The 26,067-nt window shown below is 43.5% G+C and overlaps 1 protein-coding gene across 28 annotated transcripts in view; it reads right to left on the bottom strand.

Moving 5' to 3' along the window:
• The window catches only part of Dst (dystonin), a 410,574-nt gene that overhangs the window by 224,408 nt on the left and 160,099 nt on the right, over positions 1 to 26,067 (bottom strand). For 27 of the 28 annotated variants that reach the window (XM_074081831.1, XM_074081836.1, XM_074081834.1 and 24 more), the window contains one exon: positions 13,149 to 13,210. In XM_074081831.1, the coding sequence (XP_073937932.1) occupies positions 13,149 to 13,210 (62 nt within the window). Of the gene's footprint in view, positions 1 to 13,148; positions 13,211 to 17,806; positions 17,937 to 26,067 lie in introns of those variants that run through there. The other variant, XM_074081841.1, reaches the window with a different exon arrangement.

Here is a 26,067-nt window from a genome sequence, read left to right as displayed (position 1 = left end):
TTATATTATTCTTGGCAGCAACACTTTCTCTTTTTTTAATTTTTATTTTATTCATATGTGCATACAATGTTTTAGTCATTTCTCCCCCCTTCCCCCACCCCCTCCCTTACCACCCTTTCCCCCTCAACCCCCTCAATACACAGCAGAAACTACTTTGCCCTTATCTCTAATTTTGTTGAAGAGAGAGTATAAGCAATAATAGGAAGGAACAGGGTTTTTGCTGGTTGAGATAAGGATAGCTATACAGGGAGTTGACTCACATTGATTTCCTGTGCGTGGGTGTTACCTTCTAGGTTAATTCTTCTTGATCTCACCTTTTCTCTAGTTCCTGGTCCCCTTCTCCTATTGGCCTCAGTTGCTTTAAGGTATCTACTTTAGTTTCTCTGCATTGAGAGCAACAAATGCTATCTAGTTTTTTAGGTGTCTTACCTATCCTCACCCCTCCCTTGTGTGCTCTCGCTGCTTTATCATGTGATCAAAGTCCAATCCCCTTGTTGTGTTTGCCCTTGATCTAATGTCCACATATGAGGGAGAACATACGATTTTTGGTCTTCTGGGCCAGGCTAACCTCACTCAGCATGATGTTCTCCAATTCCATCCATTTACCAGCGAATGATAACATTTTGTTCTTCTTCATGGCTGCATAAAATTCCATTGTGTATAGATACCACATTTTCTTGATCCATTCGTCAGTGGTGGGGCATCTTGGCTGTTTCCATAACTTGGCTATTGTGAATAGTGCCGCAATAAACATGGGTGTGCAGGTGCCTCTGGAGTAACCTGTGTCACAGTCTTTTGGGTATATTCCCAAGAGTGGTATTGCTGGATCAAATGATAGATCGATGTCTAGCTTTTTAAGTAGCCTCCAAATTTTTTTCCAGAGTGGTTGTACTAGTTTACATTCCCACCAACAGTGTAAGAGGGTTCCTTTTTCCCCGCATCCTCGCCAACACCTGTTGTTGGTGGTGTTGCTGATGATGGCTATTCTAACAGGGGTGAGGTGGAATCTTAGTGTGGTTTTAATTTGCATTTCCTTTGGTAGCAATACTTTCTTAAAAGATATTGACATATTGAGTTGGAGAGAGGGCTGTTTAATTTTTTAAAAAGTACCAAAAGGTTGCTAAAGTTCTGTTACCAAATCCTAACAAGCGCCAGCTGCTCCCATGGAGGCTCCCGCGCCCTGCGTGGCTGCTGCTCTGGCTGGGTGGATTACTTCACTGAACTTAACCTCAGTCAGCAGTAACACAGCCCACAAGCAATCCACAGTCACTGCCATGTGCTCACCGCTTCTCGCCTCAAACTGTCATCCCACGCAAGGGGAAGAGACGCGGGACTCACCATTTACTGCTGCTCATTGCTGTTAATATTATCATAAAGCCACTATTACGTCTGCCATACAGGGTAGGCAGTCTCCTCTGTTGATATATAGGCAATATTACGACTCAAACTCATAAAAATGCAAATGCCAGGACCAAATGTCATGGAACAGGGGAGAAACTGAAGCTTTTAGATGACTTTAAAGGCCTCTAGTTGAAAAGGTATATGACAGCCTATTTTGTAAATGCACACTATTTCACGGTGTAACAGGCACGCATTCAAAGCTTTATCTGAATTGTTTTATCTAATATCTCTCATTCCCTTAGTATAAAGGCATCATTTTTATCTGTCTCACAGATGAGAAAACTATGACTCAGAAGGTTCAAGGTCAAATACAGAAAACAGCCTAGGGGAAGTAGGAGTCCAAGCAGATCCGTCAACCTTCCCCAGGTTCCAGAGTACAGTGAGGGAAGGAGTGATGGGGAAAGGGTGGAGGGGGTGAATACGGTGCAAACACCGTGCACACATGTATGAAATGGAAAAATGAGACCTGGTGAAACTGTTCCAGGAATGGGGGAGGATAAAGGAGAATGATGGAGGGGTGAATTCAACTATGAGATATTATAAGGACTTTGCTAAATATCAGCCAGCACCTACAATAAAAAAACTAAAAATTTAAAAAATAAACAGAACAAAGGCAAAAACAAGAAGGACTAACTTACAAAAGCTAACTCCTGGGCCCACTCCAGTCACACTGGCTTCCTTCCTCGCTGGCCTTCTCCCTACACTGACTTCTTGGATCTGTCTGAAATCCACTTTCCGGCAGGACGGCTCTATCCCTCATAGACTAGGATGGATGGAGTAGGTTTTCCCTTGTTGACCTGACTGAGACCAGCTGTGCTGGGGAGTTCAGCAAGAACCCTCTGAAAAGTAGCCCTTGGGAGGACACAGGGCTGTGCCCTGGAGAAACGGGGACAGGACTTGAGCTCTTCACAGTAAAATACAATACGCATGAAGTCAGACCAAGTGGGCTAGCCCGACGACAAGACCAGAATTGTAATTCACTGCACTCATTTAAATAAGTGTAATCTCAGGCCTCCAGAAATGACTTACAGAAGTTCCCATTCACATTTTAAGGAACACACAGCAGCAAAAGCTGACCTTATAATAAGGGCCGTGATCACCTTCAATTTTATGTGAAACCTAGCAGCTTGTTTCCTTGAGTGTTTCTTTAAGTCACAAACAAGTGTACTTGCACAATTTTGATTAAAAAAAAAACTCATCGAGCAAATATCAGTATCAGTCTCATGCTGTACTTCAACAGCAAAGTGCTACCACGCAAGAATTTCAGTATTTTTAGAAGTGTGCAATGTTTTTCAAGCTCTAAAACCTTCTCTGTGAAGCCAACCCTCTTTCCTTTTTTCACAACTCGTAAGTTTTTTCTGTATTATATTAAAATCAAATGACTAATAGTTTCCAAACACCTAGGCATGTCCAAACTGCTGCCTGTGACACCAAGACCACCATCATCATCAGAGCTCTCCCTGGACACCATGGCTTCACAGGTCTCTCTGACTACTGACTGCTTGTCCTCCTCTCTCAGGCTATTTTAAAATTAGTTTCTGATTTCTCCTTAGCTCTGCAATACAGCAAACCCTGACCACTGCCTAGAAACAGGTTACTATTTGATTCTACGGAAAGGAATGTCTTAGACCTTCGAGAAACCTGACTACATCTGCACAAGGCTGCAGAGAATCCATCAATTCAATCCATTTAATAATAGCAGATCATTTCCAAGTGAGAAAAATCTAGCCCTAGCCAGTATTTCTCTAAGTTCTGAACGGATGAAAGTAACAGTGTTATCCAGAATAGCAAAGCTAGTTTGTAATCTTAGACAGATAAGCGGGTCTCATCTATGAATAGGAGGAAAGCTGCTACCACCTACCACAGTGGAGAAACTGAATCACACAGTGGAAGAACACGGAGAGGATCAGAAGCGGATGTGACATATGGCCACTGGTCAGGACTTCTTTGACTTGAGTTATCAGTTTCTATAGCGTCAGGGTTTGGCTATAAAATGTCCCCTAAGGCTCATGTATTGAAGGCTTGGTCCCCAGCTGGTGAGGGGTGATTGGATCTTGAGGGCTACAAATGGATCTCATAGCTAAATGGGCAATCAGAAAGTGGGGAAGTAATGCTCTCCACCACACCCCCATGAAGCAAGCAGCTTTCCTCCGGCATGGCCTTCTGCCATAACATTCTGCTTTACCCAGGCCTACCAGCAACGGGGCCAGCCGACCATGGGCTACAACCCTCTGAAACCATGAGCCAAAAGCAGCCTCTCCTCCTTTTAGGTTGGTTTTTCTTGGGTATTTTGTCACAGCAATGCAAAGAGAAGTAACACATACCTAAAATGAATTAGCTTACTTAGGTCTTTCTAGCTTTAAAAGAAGGACTTCACCATAAATTTCTTTTTCTTGCATACTAACTCTTTTCTCTCACTCCTATCGTGGTCGTTCTACATACAAGCAAGGGGTAAGGAGGGGGTGGATTTGGTTTCATATTCATTCATAAGCAACAAATTCATTAGTATGGCCTAAGGAAAACCATGGTGTATCTATTGGTGCTGGAGATGCACTGTTTAATCAGACAGCCATACCCCTGTCCTCAAGCCGCTTACAGCCTAGTATTAAGGACCAAACCAAGGGCTGGCAGAATGGCTCAAGTGACAGAGCACCTGCCTAGCGAGCATGAGGCCCTGAGTTCTAACCTCAGTACCACCCAAAAAAAGAAAAAGAACAAAGCCTTTTGCTTTAATGCTTTAATCTACCTACTACAGAAAGCCATGCATCTTCTGAGGTGAAGTCCTGAAAAACAAACATGGCTGAGAATATGCTAACACCACTGATTGTAGTGTAACTCTTTTTTCTTTGAAAATGTCCTCATCACTACCCTTCTTCAGCTAGAACAACGACTTCAGGAATGCTGCCTGGCTTCTTTGTGTACTTTATCTACATCTCTAAAGTCATGCAAAGTACACTGATTAGAGAAGTGTGCAAACAGAAATATATGACCACATACAGAGGGCCAAGGCAAACCAACAAAGATTTAAAATACACAAGGAATTGCAGAGAGAAATTAAGAGCTGAGAAAAGAGGGTGACTTGTCCTAGTGCACTGCTTTCTTCTTGTTTTCTTTGCTTCTTTGTCTTTTCTTTTCATTCACTAAGACTTTGCATCTTCCAATTGTGGCACGGTGTGCTGGTATAATGAAGTTCTTCTGTAGAATCAGAAGGATCAAGGACCAAACCCCAGCTATGACAATCTAGCTGCTTCATGTCAAGCAGACAGTTCCTTCCCTTGCCAGTAAAATGATAATTAAATTGGATAATAGGTATACTGTAGAGTGTACCCAGGCCAGTACCTACCACTACTCAATAAATGATGAAAGAGTGGTGCTAATAACATTGAAGATAAAGAATAAAGAAGGTGAGAAAAAAAATTATAATTGACCACAAAATGGAACAAAATTTATTTAATGAAATTATGGAGTAACATTTTGAAATAATAATATATAATAATTTAATAATTTTAACTTGAGATAACAGTTTGCAATTTTACAACAAATATTAAAATCACTTATAATTACTTCAATCCTCATATAGAAAAAAGTTATGTGCATGTCAAAGAATGATTTTAAGCTCAAAATGTATCTTGCTATTAACTCATGTTCCATCACATATAAACCTCTGTTCTAGATGCTTCAAAAATGCCAAAGAAGTCTGTCAAAAGGCTACCTAACAGTTCCTAATTAAAGCATATTAAAGAAAAAAGAGAACAAAACACAATGCTGACCTAGAACTGGACCCTGCCATGGGGGGACAGGAGAAGTGCTGTAAAGGATCAAATGACAAAACTGGAAGGCAGACAGTAACTATTGTACCAGTGGTGTGTCCACAAATGAAGGAATGCCACAAGAGGTGGCCCAGGAGAGGAACAGACTGGCCCTAGAGCCTCTTCAGGGCACTCAGCCTTGCCATGGTGTGGGTCGGCACAAGGAAACTGATGTCAGACTTCTGGCCTCCAGAACAGTGCTTCCACTGTTGCAGATCACAAAGTTCCAAGTTTGTGCAATTTGTCACAGCAGTCATGGTTAAATATAACACACCCTTAGGTCAAAAAAAAAATTGCTGGGTGCCTATTACTGGGCACTGAGGATGTACAGAATTTTTAAATTAAACTTAAATCTTAGTCTCTGAAATGATTCATCAATATTCTCTTTAGATAAAATAAATATAAAATGGTGAGCTCAGTGGCAGGTCACACCTATAATCTCAGCTACTAGGAAGGCAGAGATTGGGAAGACTATGGTTGGAAACTAGCCTGAGCAAAAAGTGAGTGAGATCCCCCATCTCAACAAATAAACTGGGCATGGTGGGTCAAGACTATAATCCTAGCTATGTAGGAGACATAGTTAGGACATTGCAGTCTAAGGCTAGCCCTGGAAAAATGCATGAAAAAGAGACCCTACCTGAAAAATAACCTACAGCAAAAAGGGATGGAGGTGTGGCTCAAGTGGTACAGCATCTGCAAGCATGAGGACCCGAGTTCAAAACCCCAGTGCCACCACCACCAAAAAAAAGTCCATCAGATATGCCAAATGAAACTGATGGTCATCTGCATATTGATCTATTTTTCTGTGACACGGATTCCCAAAGTACGGCCCCAGCTCACTCCATCAGCGTTTTGTAAGAAGAATTTCTGGCATTTGTCACCTGGGTGGTGAATCAGAAGTTCTGGGTGAGGCCGCAATTTACTTTGAGGAGCCTTCCCCTTCAGGCGCTGAGCTGCCTGAAGTCTAGGAACCATGGGTACAAAACTAAGCATTTGAAAAACTGTCTTTATTTGTAGACTGTAAGAACCCAAAACATTGCAGTCTCCATTATTTACTGACAAGTGTTGTGGAGAGAGGGTTAGGAGAAGCATATGAGGATTTGGCATAAGCACAGCTGTGCCCAATAATCGGCAGGCTGAGTCTGGCATGGCCCCAGCCGCAGAAGAGCGCAAAATGCAGCACAGCTGCTTTTCCTAAGATGTTTAAGTTCAGAGTAGGATCACAAGTTTCTCCCTATTACAATGTCACTGCCCGAGAACTGTGGCTCCACCTCCTTATTTACCACTGGATATAAAAGACTCCCTGAAGGAGGACTGGGGTTGATTGATTGACTGGCTGCTGGCTGCTTGGGAGGTGTGGCTGCTGTGGACACTACTGGTGGCTGCTGTTGTGTGTCTGCGAGTCTAAGGACTGAGACTTCAGGCGTTATGCCAGAGATCAGAGGAAACATGGGACAGTGCGAGTCTGAGGACTGAGACTTTAAAGAACAGAAAAGAAGACAGGCTTTAAAGAATAGAAAAGAATTAAGGTTTTAAAGAAAAGAGAAAAGAAAAGAAGTAAAAGAAGAGAAGTAAAAAAGCAATGAGGCTGTAGTGCGTCTCCATCCGAGCCCCCAGCACACCTGATGCCAACTTTCAGCATGTCTGCCTGCTATCCTTTGTCCTTCCTGCATCTCCAGTCTCCCCCAGTTAGGTTCGTAGAACAAGAGCTCTCGCAGGTCGTGAGATAACGTTTTCAGTTCCTCTTTATAAAGTCAGTAATTCAGATTTCCTGTCTCATCTGTGCCATGGATGGAGAAGAATCACTCAGTGACTGTGTGATGATCAAGAACACAGAGAAAACGAGCTCTTTTTCCCCCCAGTCTTTACAAGATATCACTGTCTTCTTAGCTTGTGGTTTACATGTCCCCGCAGCCACCAAATCAGAAAAGAAAGAATGGTGTGATCATTCAAAGGAGCCACGAAGTCGCCTGCCACAAGTAAGCTTAAGGTTTCCAGAGATGATGGAACAGAGAAAAATGCATGAGAGTCACTCGGTCTTCCATGCAGTGACCAGGCAGGTCGCTAACACACGGGGTGTGGGCCAGTACTGGAATCCAGGGCTTCCTCCGCTCCTAATCATTTATGTGCGGATAAATTAAAATTGAGAAAAAGAACACACTTAGAACAAATATCCTACTACACAATGCTGTGGAATAAATTTACAGTGCAGCCGAGGAGTGCCAAGGAATATTCCCACTGTAAAGTGTCGGTGAGACAAATCCTTCACGAGGAAAGTGCGTTACATGGACTTCTGCAGGCTCCAGTCTTCTCCTAAAAACCACTTATCCCATTAAGTTAATCCTTTAGAATACAGCTTCTCAGTCATGGCCCAAATTCTAGTTCTGGGTTCAAGTAAACAACTAAAAGGAATACTGTAATCTTTGACAAATGCTAAATGCCTCAGAAAATGAAGTGCTTCCTGTTCCCTGTCCACCTGAAGGCAGACGCTAAATGGTAAGTACTTAAATCCTACCTGCCACTGCTCACATTATCATCCTAAGAACTCCCAGACTGCAAGATGCAAGCATGTGATCAATAAAAACAAGCATTTCATTAAGGAGGCAGCTCCGAGTGCCATATGTAGGTGGACATAAATAAATTTATGTGACACACCCATGTTTATTGCGGCACTATTCACAATAGCCAAGCTATGGAAACAGCCAAGATGCCCCACCACTGATGAATGGATTAAGAAAATGTGGTATTTATACACAATGGAATTTTACTCAGCCACAAAGAAGAATGAAATTTTGTCATTTGCAAGTAAATGGATGGAACTGGAGAACATCATCGTCAGTGAAGTTAGCCATGTTCAGAAAGCCAAAAGTCACATGTTTTCTCTCACGTGTGGAATATACACCTAATTCAAATGCAGTGATATTATGAAAAACAGGTGACACAGGAGAGAGGGAGGGTAAAAGAAGGAAGTTAAGAAGGTAAAGATGGTTGATGTATTTTCTAAATAAGAATGAATATAGAATGTTTAAACCTGTTGAAATCACCATAAGAGGGGATGAACCTAAGGAAAGGGTGTGGGAGGGTGAATATGGTAGAAATAATATGTACACATGTATGAAAATAGAAAAATGAGACCTGCTGAAACTATTCCAGGAATGGGAAGGGGATAAAGGAGAATTATGGGAGGGGTGAACTTAGCTAAGGTACATTGTAAGAACTTGTGTAATGTCACAATGTACCCCCAGCACAATAATAAAAATAATTTTTTAAAAATCTATGTGATAAAAAGAATGTCAGTGATTTTATATTTTAGAACAATCCTCCAGGCAAAATTTAGCCAGATACAGCCACAAGTATTCTCCAGTAGGAACCAACCGACTCACACTGCGTGCCTAAATTCTCCTGCCACCGTGAGTTCAGCAGAAGCCATGACCTGCAACACCCATGAGCCAGCTGCCCGGCGTGAAGACAGACAGCCGGCGAATGTGCTCACTGATCCTACTCTCCCCCGCGTTCCAAAGGACGTATCAAAAGGAAAACCTTCTCCCCAGGGGAGTCCCTTCAGGGGCAGGCCTCGCCATTCATACAGTGAAACACCAGAACGCTAAAACTGAAGTCCCCCTGGAGAAGAGCCAGAGACATCTGCTCCCCAACAAACAGAAGTTTTAATTAGCCAGTCTGTTTACTTTAAACAAATGTTAGCTCTGACAAATATAAAATAAGGCTCTCCTTTTAAAATCCTCACAGAATGCTTTAAAGGGAAAATGTTTACACTTGCAGAAGCGACTTAAGCAATCACTTCAAAGCGCTCCCATGTTTGCTTTCCTCAGTCATGTAAACTTGTAAAAGCTGCCAGAATCGCCCCTGGGCGCAGAATTGCAGAAAAAAATGTAACTTCCTAAGAGTCAAGCATTGGTGTACAAGTTGCTGAAACTGTCAGGAAAAGTGAGATGCTCTCCCAGCCCAACGGACCTGCCAGGTCACAGCAAGGCTGCACAAGGACTTCCCTCAAACCCATGCTCCCAGAGGCTGCCTTTCAGGGTAGCTCTGCCAGTAAGCAGCAGGGGCATGTTTCCTGCCTGTCAAATAAAAGAGGGAATGGTCCCAGATGACAGCAAGGATGGCCCGCGAGTGTGACAAAGTAAGACTCCCACTGAGGACCCAACACGCCAACGTGGTCAGAGGATGAGGGGTCCTCCCTGTTTACCCTTCTGTGAGGAGAATGAAGAGGAGGGGAGGGAACAGCAAGAGGGAGGTGAAGAAGGATTTCACGCCCCAAATCAACCCTTAAAAGTCTGGGAGGTGTAGGCCGGGAGGAGGGCGGAAGAGCTAACAGGATGGCTTCCAGCAGGAGATCGCCAGGCGCACGACAACAGGACTGGAGACAACAGGCCACTGCAGCTCCTCAAGAGATCCTGAACCCCAAACGCCAGCTCTTCCTAAAGTGAATAAAGTAACACGAACTTGCGGTGACTTTCCGAGCTCGTGTGGCCCCAGGAACGTTCATCATTGAGTGCTTTCCGGTGTGTGGAGTCCATCCATGCCGGGATGGACTGCCTCGCTGACACCCACACAGTGACCTCGCACTGGCATGAGGTTTAGTTCCCACAGGTAATGGCTGCAAACCCTAAGCTGCCCTCTCTGCTGTGGGGCCTAAAACCCAGGCACCTCTCCACACTGTGGCTTCCCTGTGGCAGAGCGATACACCCTGCAGGAGACAATTTCCTTCCTACGTCAGCACAAAGTACAGTTTATAAAATGGGGGGAACAAACAGTGACAAGAAGGCTGGAGGGGGGGAACCTCTCTGTCCAAAACTACCAAGAATGGCTCCTGTTGTAATCAAAATGAGGGTGGAAAGACCAGGGTAAAATAATTCAACTGTATTACATTTAAGTCAACAAAATAAAAGTGTAGAGAAGGCAAACTATTTAAAGTTATTTGAAAGATGGGGCGCGTGTCTCCAGCCTGAGTCAGCCCTCCCTGACTTCCTCTCTCCTCTCCTTTCTCCTTAACCTCCTTTTCCCTCCTCTTCCTCGTGCTTTGGGGACCACTCTGACCACAGTTACAGTGAAAAGACAGAATACACCACGAGTACTCAAGACTGCATCCCCATTTTCTCTCTTTGTTCATCCACAACGCATTTTTATCATCTCGTTGCTCGTGGTCACCCTTTCCCCGAGCATTCACGTAACATGACCCTATTCTTATTAGAAGCTCTTCAAATAACATACTTATCATTAATTGAAAAAAAATACAGGACCTCTGCCATCATTCCCTGTTCCTCCCTTGCGGAATTTAGCACTGCCAGTGAAGATGTAAGACCACCACTACTAAGATTTCTCTATTACTCACATTTTTAACCAAAATTCAAACATCTACTTTATATTTCACAGAAAACGGGTTTAATCAAATGGCCACCTGGCACAAAAGTGTGCAATGCTCCTTTTAGTGAGACAAATTGAAGCTGATGACCTGGTTCCTAGTGCAGAACCCACACCCCCTTAAATTCGGTCAACACAAAGATCATCACAGGAAGACGGAACAGTCTTTGAATAACAACAACACCTAACGGCCTACTGTCTCACCATGTCTGGAGATATTTCAATCTTTCTCCTCACTTGAGGATGGTGCTATAACTTCCAGATAGGAAAGACTGAAAGATAAAAGGCTATGTTGTGACATATTGGAGTTTTGGGTCAGGAATTTCAGTACACAACTCTTAGGGTTATAAGAAAATGCCACTTTCAGCTAATATTAAAACAAAACAGAACAAGACTGTAAGCCGCTAGGGGGAACAAGCCAAGTCTATGCTGTCTAGCTTTCTACCTCCATTTTCCATCTCATAGGATACAATTTTAATTTCATTTTGTTTTAGGTGCTGGGGATTGAACCCAAGGCTTTGTACGTGTTAAGAATGCCCTCAACCACGGAGCTACACCACTGGCCAAGAGTAAATTTTAAATTTTGAGCGCTAACAGACTACAAAATACAAATTAATTAATTTGGTTATAACACTAAGCAGTTATACTAGCATCTGTTTGTTGCCTGTTGTATCTAAATCACTTTTTAAAAAATTTTTTTCCTGTGCTGTAGCAGAAATAAATTTAAGTCTTTGAGATTTGTCATATTGTCAAAAACTAAAAGGTTAGATATTCCAGGTAAATAGGAATATAAACCCTTGTGGTTGCATGTCAACCACCTTGGAGGGTTGCTGATGTACACACAGGATATTCTGGCCAGGTGCAATGGCGACCCTAGGGATGAGTTAGCAAGGCCTCTGTCCCCAGTCCACTCAGCAAGTACTTAGTTTTTTAGCAAAGACAGTTTCCTTTCACTCAATCATGCAATTTATAAGCCACTTATGAGATGAATGGCCCAGTACGACATGCCACACACAGTAGCTCCCCAATATTAATCTGCGTGGTACCATGGTTCCCTTCTCTCTCTCTGTGCTGCTTCTCATTAGGGCCCACTGCCAGCAGCTGTGACCTGACTACCAACCTGGAACCCTGAGAGCTGTACCCCAAAAGGAATGAGGCAGCCCTCTGTGCCCCACCTACTTGCCCACCCCAAACAACCACAGCTACAAAGACTGCTGGGCCAGCAGAAGCCACAGGTCCCAATTCATCACAGAGCATGCTTCCCCTGGGGCCACCCAGAGATGGAAAAGCCTTCTTGGGGCTCAGCTCTGAAGTTCCACACCCCACATCTCACCCCAGCCCATCTGTGCCCTAGCCTGTGGGAAAGAGTCCCTCTGCCACCAAGTGCACAAGTGCACACAAGATGAGATAGAGGTCAGTGAAACAGGTGAATTATTGGCTCCTTTATTAATTCATGACACATTTCCTCACAGAAGCATCATGAAGCAGGACTCAGCTTTTATCTCTTGTCAACACACCAGATAGTTTAGCTCCCAGGAAGTGATTCTCAGCTGGGGAGCAGTTGACAAGTCCCCCCTCTTCCCCCACCTCAGGGAATCAGAAAGTAAACAAAGGTCTGTGTTGGACGCTGAGAGACAGGGAGGACCGACATGACTCTCAGGTGATTCTGACCTGCACCTAAAGTAAAAATCACCTTTACAGCTGATTGATTAGACACTATCATATTATTGGTACCACTCTTATGCTACATGATAGCTTAAGATTTGTAGGCTAGCTAGCGTAAGACTAAAGCCACATTTAAAATAATATCTGTATGTGAGAAAACCCTTTCCACACAGGAAACATTACTTATTTCCAACTGCAGGGCTCTCCATCCACAAAAAAGGATAAAAAACAGTGACTAGCAGTCAACTGTGAAGCCCTAAAGGTTCCTTACCTCAAAATACAGAAGGCGTCAGTAGGGCCTCAAATGAAATGACATGAGGATTTTGTGTCAGGTGTATTATTTGGAATGTTTATACCAGATTCTCCATCTGACCCATAGCACACAAAGAAATATTAAGTGAAGAACCAAAACCATTAACAGAAAAGTGCAGATGTAAGCCCCAACAACTGGGCTGTTCTAACGACATGAAGTAAGACTTGTCCAGACTTCTTTTTCTAGAATCCCATTTTATTCTGATCCAACTCTGCTGTCCATATAAATCTGATTTCAGAACTTGAATCTTGAGAGAAGAAAAAAATCTTACTAGAAATTCAGCTTTTCCGTGTCCTGACTTCTAAATATTTACGGACTTCTTAAAGTGCTGAGATTTCTGAGTGCAATAATACTTGACTTTACAAACGTCACAGAATACACTGTGGTCACCAAATGCTCCTTCCTGCCACCTCCATCACTGCCCACAAGCCACACAGGCGCCTGCCAGGTGCGTGGATGCCCTAGAACCGAAACCGTCAAGCTGATGTTCAGTCTGTGCTTCAGAGCCTCCCTCAACTACCACCCAACAAAGTGAGGGTCCCAAATCTGCCCCGAGGTGGGAAAAAGTAAAAACTGACCTTCATGAGATGCTGATTTATCCATTTCGTAAACGTTTTCTTTTGAACTTTGTCCCGTTCATCTGGAAGATTAAAAAAAAGACATAAAATAAGGTTGGTAAGACCTATGCATAGGAGACTGCAACCGTGAAGAACAACAAAAGTAGGCTATTCAGACAGCATTGCTCAGTGCATTTGAATTTTCTCATTAAATTTTAGCAACTCCAGGCCATCAGTGAGACGGTGTTAAAGGGCTGTTGTCAGAGTTGTCTCCTCCCAGTGTTGGCTCGTCAGCTTACTCCATTCGACAAGCTCCCTTTGCCTGTTTGCTGCACCACCACACAGCTGTCTTACCTCCACCCGGCTTCAAGTGAGCCCTGTGCAGACCTCCCAAAGCACCGGACACATTCACATCTCGCTTTGCACCTACAAGAGGGAGGGGACACAGTGTCCTCCCCATCTCACAGGAGAAATCAAGGCCCAGAGACGTGTAAAGTCTTAATAAAAGGCAGGATCTGAACTCAGTCCTTTGGCTAGAGGTGAGCTCTGGCTTCTTATCCAACGTGCTCTCTGAGCTGCCTGGGTAGCAAAGAAACTACAACTGGATGCTCTGTCCAGACAGTGACCCTGCCTTGGTTCCTGCAGATGCAGTGCAGAGAGGTGAGGGTGGAAGAGGGCTTTTTATGGCTTAAGAAGGAAGAACAATTGCAGAGCTCTGATACATAGCTACTATTTCAAAAGAGAATCAGTCTCCCAACACTGAGACCTAACCTTCACAGGTGCACTGCTTCTTCCTCCCCACTAGGCAGCAATTCCCTGCTTTCAGCTTCTCCCCGCTCCTTTCTACATCTGGACAGGCTCTCTCCCTCCTTGTTGATCTTCTTTTCCCCACCACCACAATTCAGGTGTTTCCATCATTTCTTTGGGGTAGAGGGAGACAAATCTTGCTCTCTTTCTTCATTTCCTTTCATCTTTATTGCTCACCCTTGAATGTGCTACAATGAAACTAAGGTTTGATTCTTTGAAAGTGCTCATCCTGTTTATCAAGGCTCTCTACTTATGCTGTCTACAATAATTCAAATATAAAAACTACAACAAATCAACTGGGGGAAAAAAACCACAATATCAGACAAAGGCTACTAATATTAACATCAAAAAGATCAGACACGAGAAAAAAGACGAACACCTTAATATAAGGCGGTGAAAGCAGACAGGTAATCCATTCAAAAAAATTAATGTCCACAGGTACCCAACCTCACTAACAAGCAATAATAAAATAACACACACAAAGCATTTCAATCTATAAAATTGCCAAGACTTTATGATAAAAAGAATATCTGTGTAAGTCTAAATTAACTGGGTAAAAGAAACACTGCACAAGACACAAATCAAAAACCGACTTGTTCCATGTAGCTAGCGATACACACCCTCCCTCCTCAGTCAATCAGACATTTCACAATGTCCATCAAACCTTAAAAAGATACACCTCCTCTCCCAGCAAGTCTACTTCTGCAATCTATTCTACAGTTCTAATCATGGTTTGTACAAAAATGTACTACAAGAATATAAATCAGAATGCTTACGATAGCAAAATAGAAGTTCTGAAAAAACATAAATGTTCAATTTAGGTCAGGAAACATCGAAGAAATTTTAACAAACCGATCCAATGGTTTGTTCAGATACCATTTTTTTTGCAAACCTCCTCAGTAATGGCATATTAGAGTCCTGCTACACTTTAGCGCCTATGTAAAGTTTGTGATTTCATAAGCATTTCTTCTCAAGAGCCCAAAGTACCTTTTTGAAATCCCCTTAATTTTCTATCACCGTGTGGGGGAAACAAAAGGGTACCTAAATACAACCTGTCATTTGGTCTGCCTTAGCAAGCATCTTTTTAGTGCCAAAACACCTAGCCTGATTCTTAAACTCGCGTTTAACGTTAAACACTGGAGAAGGGGTTGCAGAACACACAGAGAAGCTGGAGACTTGCCGATCTGCATATGAATTCTCCAAATTTATGTGAAAACTGTTGTAAACTCCAAAGGTACTTTAATAATAGCTATGTCAAGAACAGTAACACTGATAACTGTTAACCAATATTATTATCCACAGATATGTATTAAGTTGTTAATTTATCAATTATTGTTTTATTGGCCCCTTAAGAGTATCCTCCTCTTCATCTTAGTCACTTTTGTCTACCCCATACTAAATGCCACCATGCCAATGTCTTTATTATACACTCAACAAATAGATGCCTGTGATGTGAACTATGTTTAGAAAACAGTGAACGGTTACTTATACGTTAATACACAGTAACATATAAGCCTATACTTCTTGAAGCAACAGGAAGCCTGTCTTGTTCAGCCTTGCTAGACCTAAAAGGTTCAGAATGAACCTAAGCTGCAATTAGTACCTACTGCAAGAAGAAAGAGAAACAGTCAACCAGTTCTCCTTACTGAAGACATGCAGACATCCCTCATTTGCTTGCTCACTCATTCTGGCACCTACCAGGCCCTGTGATGACCCCAGGCCACAGTGGTGCAGGGATTAGAGAGAAAGCACCGTTCTGGCCTCTGAAGTAGTCACCCTGAGAGGCCACCTGACAGGAAGACAGCATGACAGGCACAGCAACTCAGGAAAGGATGGAGAACCCCCCACATCAGCACACACAAGAGGAGAGAAGGCCCAGGGCACTCAGGTAGGACTGGAGAGGAGAAAAGGGTCGGGGAGGAAGACAGCCACATGCAGATTTCCCCACCAAAGGGAAGCCAATTCAACAATTTAAGGTGGAAAGAGCCAGGGTAGCACCTGAGTACCGTCATTCCCTTCTGAGGTGCTCCCCATCCCTATACCCAAACTTCAAACAGAATCTGGACACACTTCCATCACGGAGGAGGAGCTGGGGAGTCTGGGAGGTCCGTCAGCGATTAGCACCAAGGAAGACTCTGCACAGAAGTGTTACACCCCCGTCAGAACCCCAGCGTCCACAGCCAGGCCTCGGCACAAAGAAGAGAGAACCACCGGCAGTTACTTCTGGGGTAGTAGTGTGTCATCCTACCCAATTAACAATCCAGAGGATCCTCATGTTAAATCCTCAAGAAGAAACATTAAAATGTTCTGCTACCTACCCTGATCGAGAGATGTGGCTCTGTGTCTAGCATGAGCAAGTCCCTGGGTTTGGACCCCAGCACCACAAAAAGAAACACATCTCTGTAATTCAAAAGTAGGTGGCACCCACGTTAAGTTACAAGATGTAGGATGACAATAGTCTTGTAACTACTCCAAAATTTTGTTAATTTTCCTCATCACTGTGTAATCATGAGCTCTCAGAAACGTATTCCATGCCATTAAATTTAATGCATCCTGTGTTTTATGTAAGCTTTTGTCCTCTTGGGTACATAAGAGTTAACAAAATAGATTCCTTATTTTCTAAGTTAATAATTTTTTTTAAAGGCCTATATTTTAAGAAACATGAAGCAGAACATAGGCTCCAAAGCTGAACTGGCTGATTTCTTACCCAAAAGGTTTATCAAGAAAGCTATCTGATGGAGAGGCTCACTTAGCTGATGGAACTATGAGAAGGTCCTCTTGACCACTACCGTTCTGCTGTGGTCACTGCTAGAGGCTCAAGTGCTGCTGACAAGCGAGGTGACCGGGAGGATCTGGCAGGTGGCACCAAGATAAAATCTGGGACGTATCCCATGACCACCATCCCACACGAGAAGCGAACGACCAAAGCTAACTCAGCATCGCTCTCGTTCACGGATTCTGATGTCACTTTCTGACAGTAACAGCCTAAGCCTCTCCTTTCAAATCATGATAAATGGAGGTAGGTGAGGCTCATTCGAAGGGAAGCGCCTAACTCTGGAATGTTCCTGCAAGGCCACCATGATGAGGAAAGAGTTCACGTGAACTTAGCGTTCACACTTGAGCCTCGACTTTCCCACAGTCGGGGAATAATTCAAGTCTGGGAAGACTTTGTGATCTTACCTCTTTCCATATGCATTATTTCAGAAGGGAGTTATTTCCAAAGGGAATATTCCAGAGTACACCATCTAATTTCCCAATTACAAGTCTCATACTAAGTCTTTATTTCCTTTCAGTCAGGGACACCTCACACTGCTAGTGAAGTGTGAGTTGCTATGACAACAAAAACAGAGAGTCATTCCTGTGATCTTAACCAATTATACTGGCTTTACAGACTATGCATATTATCCTGGATGAAGTTTTATTAACTTTCCTCTATTTGAAAGTATTTCCATTTACAGTCAGTTTTAATGAGAACATACATTTATGTTCACCTTATAAGGTATAAAGTAGCTGGAGATATAGAGTAACACCGAGTGAAAATAATAAGAGAATCAGGAGGAAAACATGTGCACAGAGAACACTGATCATTGCAACTGACATTGGCTGGGTTTCAGTAAAACTCATCAAAGCTAAGTGCACTTGGGATCACACACACAGTAGCTACTGAGACTAAGTAAGCACACATTCTGTCCAGACATGGGTACAAAAGATCCTCCAAGGAGCCTCAGAAGCCAAGTCCATCCAGATTCCTGAAAGGTGCCTCACAGTCTGCTCACCTCCACCTCCCAGCAATGAAAGCCAAAGCAGGGAATGCAGCTTTCTTTCCCCAGGTATGAAAACATGGAAGTGACAACACGAGTAACACTACTGACCCATACAGCACATCAGTCCCACCAGCATCGCGCTCCAGGCTTGGTCATTTGTCACAAGCTGCCCCATCATTCTCCGGAAAATGTGTGCAGTGGTTTCCTAAACTCTCTCCGTACAAACTCCAATGTGTCAGAGCCCGGCTGACTTTGTGGCGAAAGGACAACCTTAACTAGACACTCCTACTTGCTCGCTGAAAGCCAGTCAACACCCCTTTTAAGCAATCATTACACAGCCAGGCTCCTCTCCTATTTTTGTGGGGAATACATGCGACTTACTAAAAAGAAACGGATTTGTCTACTTCTTCTAATCTTAAAGCTATCTTACAAGTTGCCTTAAAAACAGAGTTTTAGTTCCTTTTTTTATGCAATGAGGCAGACAAATATACAGTGTTAGATTTCACAGATCTAACTCATCTATCTCATTCTCTCTTGTCACACCCATATAGATTTCCTTGCAATAAAAAAAATAATAGTAAAAACAAACGCCCAGTCCAACTTGTGTTACTTATCCCTGATACACAGGCTACGAACTTGATTTGGAAAGCTCACCTTTATAGGCTGGACATATCCTTCAGGGAGAACACCATTATCGATTATTTCTTTATGCATGTTTCCAAGATAAGTGTTCATTTGGATCTTACAACAACTTCTGAGTTGGGTAGCACAGTGGAACTTAATAGCTGTGAACACCAGAGTTTGGAGACATTAAGAAAAAAAAAAAAAAAAACAGCTAAAGAGCTGGGTATGGTGGCACGCAGCCAGCAATCCCAGGTAGTTAGGAAGCTGTGGCAAGAGGAGCACAAGTTGGAGGCCAACCTGGGCCCCAGAGCAAGCTTCCATTGGGAGGGCTGAAGGAAAGAAGGAACAAAGGGAGGAGGGAGTGGGGAAGGACTTGTGACTGGAGGCTGCGCTGCCAGGGAGATGAAACAGGTGTGAGGAAGGGAAAGCCCCATTCTCACTTTAATTAAAAATCTTGCCAAATATCCCCACAAAAACAGTGATACGGTTTATTTCTGTGACTACAAAAGTACAACAGCTGTTCATACCCAGTTAATCTAACTTTCCTCCTCTGAGCTGGGTGACTCACCTGTGTGGGGTTACTCACACCTGCTTGCCACCCCTCTCCCCACTCCACCCCCCACCTCACATGCATTCACTCATTGGTGCTGGAGATCAAATCCAGTGCCTTGGGCATTTTTAAGCATACACTCTAACATTGAGCTGTTTCTGTTCTCACTTGACTTTGTTAAGAGGAAAATTCTTACAAAAATTCTGCCAAAGTTATGCCATCGAACTGTTCACCATAAAAAAGGATTTAAAACTACAGGACAACATGGGTGAAATTCTGCCAGTGCTGTTATCTTCTAGTAATTTCGTAGCTTAGTCACTTCCGCAAAATCCTGCCAAGTTCCAAAAGCATCAAGCCTGCAGGTAATCTCACAGTAACAGGGTCATCCATCATCGTTACCTCTGCTGTCATTGCTTGCAGCACCAGGGGGTTCACCTGATCTGCATGGCACAGATGAACATTTAAGGCTCTGAGAGAAGCTTTCCTCTCATGTATTTCAGGATTCTGTTCTCCATGAATCAGTCCAGAGTTCCTCCTCTACAAGAACTGGCAACATGAGAAGTTACAAGGTTGTTTCTTTCTTACTAATGGTTTTATGAATTTAAGATCTCACAGCTTGACCTGTGTAGGATGTGGACCTCAATAAAATGGACACAGATTTCCATGGCAATCCCTCCTTGACCCAGGGCATAAACAATCTACAGCTTCTGTGCTGCATCCTAAGTACAGTTAAAAGCCACACTTTAAACGGGGGTCACCGGCATATCTAAATTACAGTCTTTGTAAAGAAGCTCTTTACATTTTCAAAAACCCTTGATAGTCCTACCAAAAACAATGAGAGACTGCCTGAAACGGAGCTATTTCAAGATAAGCAGGGAATTAGCAAAGCATGTCAATAAAATCTCCAGGTTTGCACTAGCTGGCGGGACATGAAGGAAAATTATACAATATCAGAAATGAGGAAAAATTTAAAACAAATAAAATCACTAGAAGAAAATACAGAAAAGTATGTTTTAAAAATAGTTGCGTAGGAAAACTGTTTCAGAACAAGTTAAAACCCAAAATAAGCTGAACATATGGAGGCTAACAAATTTGACAGCGCACACTTATAAACAAAGTTTGGAAAGAAAGCATCCGCTACATACATAATACACACCAAGACTATCCAAAGTAGATGAATCACTCCTGTCACTCAATATTCTACTACCACTCCCTCTACACAAATCACACGAGGAGCAGCCCACAGAATGCACAGGACCAATAAAACCAGAGGGAGACACTCAACACCCCTCTTCTCAGGAAATGCAAGTGAAGACATCATGTTAGCATAAACTTGTATGAATGGTACCACCTAACACGGAGCAACAGGGAGTCCCAAACTGCTGCAGTGTGGATGTCTAAAATGACAAGGACTTTTTTTAGGACAATTTGGCAGTGTCCATTGTAAGTTAAAATGCATACACTTTCTGAACCAACAATGCTACATGCAGGAACAGTAAAGATGCATTGCATATGTGTGATTAGCATACAAGAATGTTCACTGTAGCAAAATATTCGAAACAATTTAAATGTCAGTCAGTAAGAGACTAGAGACTAGATGAATTACAGTTCACCCATCTTACAGAATTTCAATATAAGAAAGCCTGTACACAGTGATGTGAATAAAGACCTCCAAGAGCTGAGTGACAAAATGTGAAATAAAAATATGTATGAAAGATGCATATCGTGAGAAAAATGAGTTCCAGAAGAAGTGGAGGGGCAAGGGCAGGTGATTCTTCACAAGGAGGATGTACACATGTATTAGTATTAATAAGGACTGTAAGGAAAAGTCTTCCGAGTTCGTGTTTCATGTATGTAGTGAGAACTTGGGCAGACTATTTAGAAAATATGTAGATAAAGGACTAAGCGTGGCCTCAGCCAGGTCTGACAAAGCAAGGCACTCCAGGTGTGGCTGGGCTTGCTCTTACCCTGGTGGCTGCAGGAAGGAACGGGCATGGGGGAGGGGGACAGAGGTGCAAGGGACACTGGTGACCCCTTCAGGGGATGGCTGCCTGGCTCAGATACAAAGCCTGAGTCTGCAGAAGTCTGAAGGGAGAACCGGGAGCTGAGAACACAGAAGTTACCCTGCTGGGGGGTTAATTGCCACAGAACAAAATGCAGTATCATTCTGTAGGCATCTGTCACAAATCCAGAAACAGGACAGGGGAGAATGTGCAAGGTAAGCTGCGACCCAGAACAATGGAGGCCACAAATCTCTCCCCACAAATGCCTTTGTCTATTTCCTCCCCGCCAGTGATGGGTCCCCTACCTCCCCATCAGCAGGGCTGCTGGAGCTGAGAATCAATGGGCCTGGAGGAGGGGAACCCTGGTGTTGGGTTCTGCTCTGCTGTTCTCAGGGCTGGCTAAGAACTGAATATAAAACTCCCGGAATCTGCTTATCTTCTTTCTCCTACCTGAGCACACTAAAGACATAAGACCACAGGAGTTGTTCCAATGACTGTCACGCTGTTACACTTAAGTACTGTGTATGACAGAACTTCCCAATTTCAATCACTGTCAAGGGAAGGAAGTTTCTGCAACTCCTCATCTGTGTTCCACAAATTTTGAGAAACTAGAATAGAACTTTAAATTTTCTAATGTTACCTTTACTTTCGAGATGCGGAGGCCTGGTTAAAAACATATCCCAAAGTACACAGATGTTGTAAATGGCTGAGGTGAGGAAATTAAACAAACATCATTTTCATGTTAATGATATATTATATGAGATAAATCTATTCTCTGAATACTTAGATAATTTTGGATTTTAAAGCCTTTAGTTTTGAAAGCTTTTACAGTTATAGCTACTATGTAAAAGGAAAACAGAACACTTTAAAATTCATACTAAAATATACTCTCAAAAGCAGGACCTCCAGGAGCTCATATGAAAATTAAACAGGACTAGGAGTGTAGCTCAGTGGTACAGAGCATGCCTGCATGCCTGAGGTCCTGTGTTCGATCCCCAGCACCACAGAAAAAGGAAAGATGATAGACAGAAGATAGATCTTACATAGCGTGTGTGTGTGTGTGTGTGTGTGTGTGTGTGTATCTTATAAAGATAAGTTATAGTGAATACATATGGTGTCTCAAATTCCTTTAAAACTCTGTGGCTTGTTGGTTTCTGAAAGAACCCCATTTCCTCTTACCTTTATGCAATTTCCTGCTCCAACCAATACCCTATAGACAACCTATGCCTACATAAGTTCAGTAAGTAAACAGATGTCTTTAAGACTTCAAAACAGAAAGGACCCACCCCTCCACAGGGTGCACTTTACCTACATGGCCTCCTTTGGCAGGCTAAGAGGCAGTGGAGGGAGAGATAGAGAATACAGGCAGACAAAGAATACAGAGATAAAGAAGTCAGCAGGAGGACAAGCGTGGGCTTGACCTTGGCTTCAACCATGGCTAGCAATGGTGGCTTGGAAAAGGAACTAGACTCACATTTCCTCTGTAACAGAGTCACCTCCTTCAGATACTGTTCTAGAAACCTGTCACACAGTGTAATTATAAACAATGCAATGATACAGTAGAAATAAGGTCCTGAACAAATTCTACTGGTTTTCTAGTCACTTTAATCAATCAGCAAGTATGTACTGACTATCAACAGCAAATGTCAAAGTCATGGTGCCATGCCCACATAGATCCCATCATCCCAAAATAATCGTGCTACTGTGTCCAAAGAACTTAAGTTGGCCCAAGGTTTCTGTGTGCACAGCTAAGGTATAACTTGGATTTCCTAATGCTATTCCACTACTCAGGAGCAAGAAAGGATGAGCAGGTGCCAGTGGCTCACACCTGTAATTCTAGCTACTCATAAGGCAGAGATCAGAAGGATTGTGGTTTGAAGCCAAACCAGGCCAATAGTTCATGAGACCCTATCTCAGAAAAACCCATCTCAAAAACAGGGCTGGTGGAGTGGCTCAAGGTGAAGGTCCCGAGTTCAAGCCCTAGTACGGCAAAGAGGAAAAAAAAAAAAAGAAGGATGAGGCTGGACGTGGTGGTGCACACCTGTAACACCAGGCACTCAGGAGGGAGAGATCCAGGGGATCATGGTTCAAGGCCAGCTGGGGCAAAAAATGAGTGATATTCCCCCTATCTCAACAAAAAAGCTGGTATGGTAATACACACATATAATTTCAGCTATGCAGGAGACACAGGCAGGAGGATCAGAGTCAGCCCCAGGCAAAAAACTCAAGAACCCATCTGAAAAATAACTAAAGCAAAAAAAGGTTGTGTGTAGTTCAAGTGGTAGAGTATCTGCCTAGCAAGCATGACGCCCGGAGTTCAAACCCCAAGACCACCAGAAAAAAAAAAAAGTAGTAAGGGTAAAGGGGACCCAGATATTAAGAAACAGGAGAGGACATAAGATAAACAGGTGCTTTGATTTCTTACTCTAACAATTCCAGAAAAGAAAAATAATAAAGAAAATGTTCGTCCTGTGGAGCACCCAGTCTCTTCACCAAACGGCAAGAACCCCCAAATGTGAATAAGGAACAGGTACCAATTCTTCATTCTACTCAAGGTCAGAGTGCAAACCAACAAAGCCAGAGCCTGGGAGTGCTGTCCCTCTCTCTGCGCCAGGCCCACAAGGGATGGCCTGGCTCTGTTTACCTGAACACAATGACAGTCCTTCTTGATAGGGGCTGACTGGAGCCACAGACTTTTCACCTTTATATTACACCTCACTGCGTTGCTCGGCCTAACACCCATCCGCAGTTGCGTTTTTCACGAATGAGAATTCTCAGTAAGTCCTTCCGCACAGTTTCCTGCAGTCAGGTCTCATATTTTAACCAAGGACTTGAGACTGTGTTCTCAAGCTGTGAGGCCACACCCGCCACGGCGATGGAGATCGCAGCTGTGACTCACATATGCAACACTTTTCAATCCGGGCACAACACAGCGAGTCACAGGGTGAGTCAGCAGTGAGGTGAGAGGGTGGGGACACCAAGAACAACCGCTCTGCTCCCCTCGATGGCCTCCCTCCCCCCACACCCCCACCCCCACCGAGGCTGCTGGGTTCAGTGCAGTTTACAGCTGGGTGGACAACTGCCCCAGTACAGATGGACACATGTGCCCCTGAGGGCTGCAGAAGCCATGCTCCCGACCACACAACCCAAGCCAAGAACACAAAGAGACTGGTCCGAGCGTTCTTCCTTGTTGATGAGAACATGGACAGGGAAGATGCAGGAAGGGCTGCGAGGGCTAAGTCTAGGTGGCAAGAACAGGCACCCTAGGGAGGGATGCTCCACCCAGATGACCTTTGTGAACTTGGCAACACTCACCAAAAGCTGTTAAAATGTTCGCCACAGTCCTGAATTCTACACTCCAATGCCTGACACTCGTGTAGCACTTGGGATGTGCCAAGCCCTGTCCTAAGCACTTCACTTTCCTCACAATGGAGGATTACTATTTCTATTTACAGATAAGGAAAATGCAGCATGGAGAACTTAGTTATTTGTTCAAGGTTAGAGAACTAACAACCAGAGACCCTCGGGTTCAAACCCAGGCAGTTGACCCAAGAAACTGTGCTCCTAACCTGAGACTGCTGGCCCTGCGGAATAAAAGAGATCCAAAATTCAGGGTAAGATCTGTGTCAGAAAAACATTCATTGCATTAAATACAATTCTTGCCTGATAATATTTACCAGTTACTGTTAGCTACAAGTAAAAAATCAAACAATCTACAAACAAGGACAGAAAAATAAGTTAGTTATGGCACAGCCACAAAAATTAATTACCTGTGTACCAAGAGAGGTTTGTTGACATGGATATATACCTAATACAAATCAACAGGGAACCTCAACTTCAAAATGCTCAGGAAGAGCTGGGCATGGTGGTGCACACCTATAATCCCAGCACTTGAAGGCTGAGGAGGAGGAGGATGGTGAGTTCAAGGCCAGTCTGGGTTACATAAGGAGAACCTGCCTGGAAAAATGAAATGAAATGAAATATTTAAAAATACTTAGTAATGGCTGGGGGCATGGCTCAGGTGGTAGAGCGCTTGCCTAGTAAGTGTGAGGTCCTGAGTTCAAACCTCAGGACTGCCAAAAACAAAACAAAAAACCTAATAAGAAGAAAACTATGTTAGGCCAATATAATATCAGTAATTAAATATAGGTGGTAAAATGCTACTGATTTATATTTTCATATTATTTCTTCCAACTTTTCTTCAGGAATATATATGCAATTTTTCACAAGTGGAAGGAGGAATTTGCACCAAAGGTATTCTTGTGATTTTTTTGAGAACTCAATTTACATAACAGTCTTTGTAATGTCATTTATCTTCCCAGCTACTACGCCAGCTACTCAGAAACTGCTTCTGTGAGGAACACTGACCCCCCCACACTTTGTACGTCTCTGTGCTCTGAGCTGTTCTCTCTGCAGTCACCTTGCAGCTGACCTGGAACCCGGGAAGGGCAGGGCAATTGGTAACTATCTCCCCAAACAACGCCTTTCTCATGAGCTGAGGGCCTTACCTCTGACCAACCAGCCTGCCACAGACCACAGCTGCTGAAATACTCACGCCTCCCATCCCGCCCCAGCTCCTCCTCTCTTAAGCCCAAAGCCCAAAGTCTTCAGCCAGAAGATGGCAGAAGTGCTTGCTGTGCCCCTCTCGTGGCACGTCCGTGCGGGGTGCTCAGTGTCCACTCTCTGCCCTTCACCCCTACTCATCTCTACGTGGTGACTTGGGCAAGTGGACGGATGTGACACGTGGAGCCTGGAGTTAAGCCTGGGGCCTAAAACCACACTGCAATCCCAGTCTCTGGCAGCCATTCAAAATGCTGAGGAACTTTTCCTGACAGCCTCTTACAGGGTTCCATCAGAGGACAGGGCAACACCACATGGACCTCTGCCCAACACGGAAGCGAATGTTTTAAAATAACATTTGCTTCAGCAGTGGAGGGCCTTCCAGGCCCCCAAGGCCAGAGGTGCAACTTAGAGCTCTTTTCCAGTGCACGTTCACTCCAAAAGAAAAGGAGAGATGGGGGAAGAATAGAGGAATTGTGGAATTTTAAACTTCAGGCATCACCTGACATCTAGTGCCTGAAAACCTCCAAGCAAATTGCTAAAAAAAATATATATATACTATATACATACACAAAGACAGTCTACACTCTTGTATACAAATCTTGTAACTAAGTTAGCCATGGCTGGAACTC

The sequence above is a fragment of the Castor canadensis genome, chromosome 8 (genome assembly GCF_047511655.1).
Source record: "Castor canadensis chromosome 8, mCasCan1.hap1v2, whole genome shotgun sequence".
In the NCBI taxonomy this organism is placed as follows: domain Eukaryota; kingdom Metazoa; phylum Chordata; class Mammalia; order Rodentia; family Castoridae; genus Castor; species Castor canadensis.
Note: the sequence above shows the minus strand (reverse complement) of the source record. Positions and strands in the feature narration are given on the sequence as shown.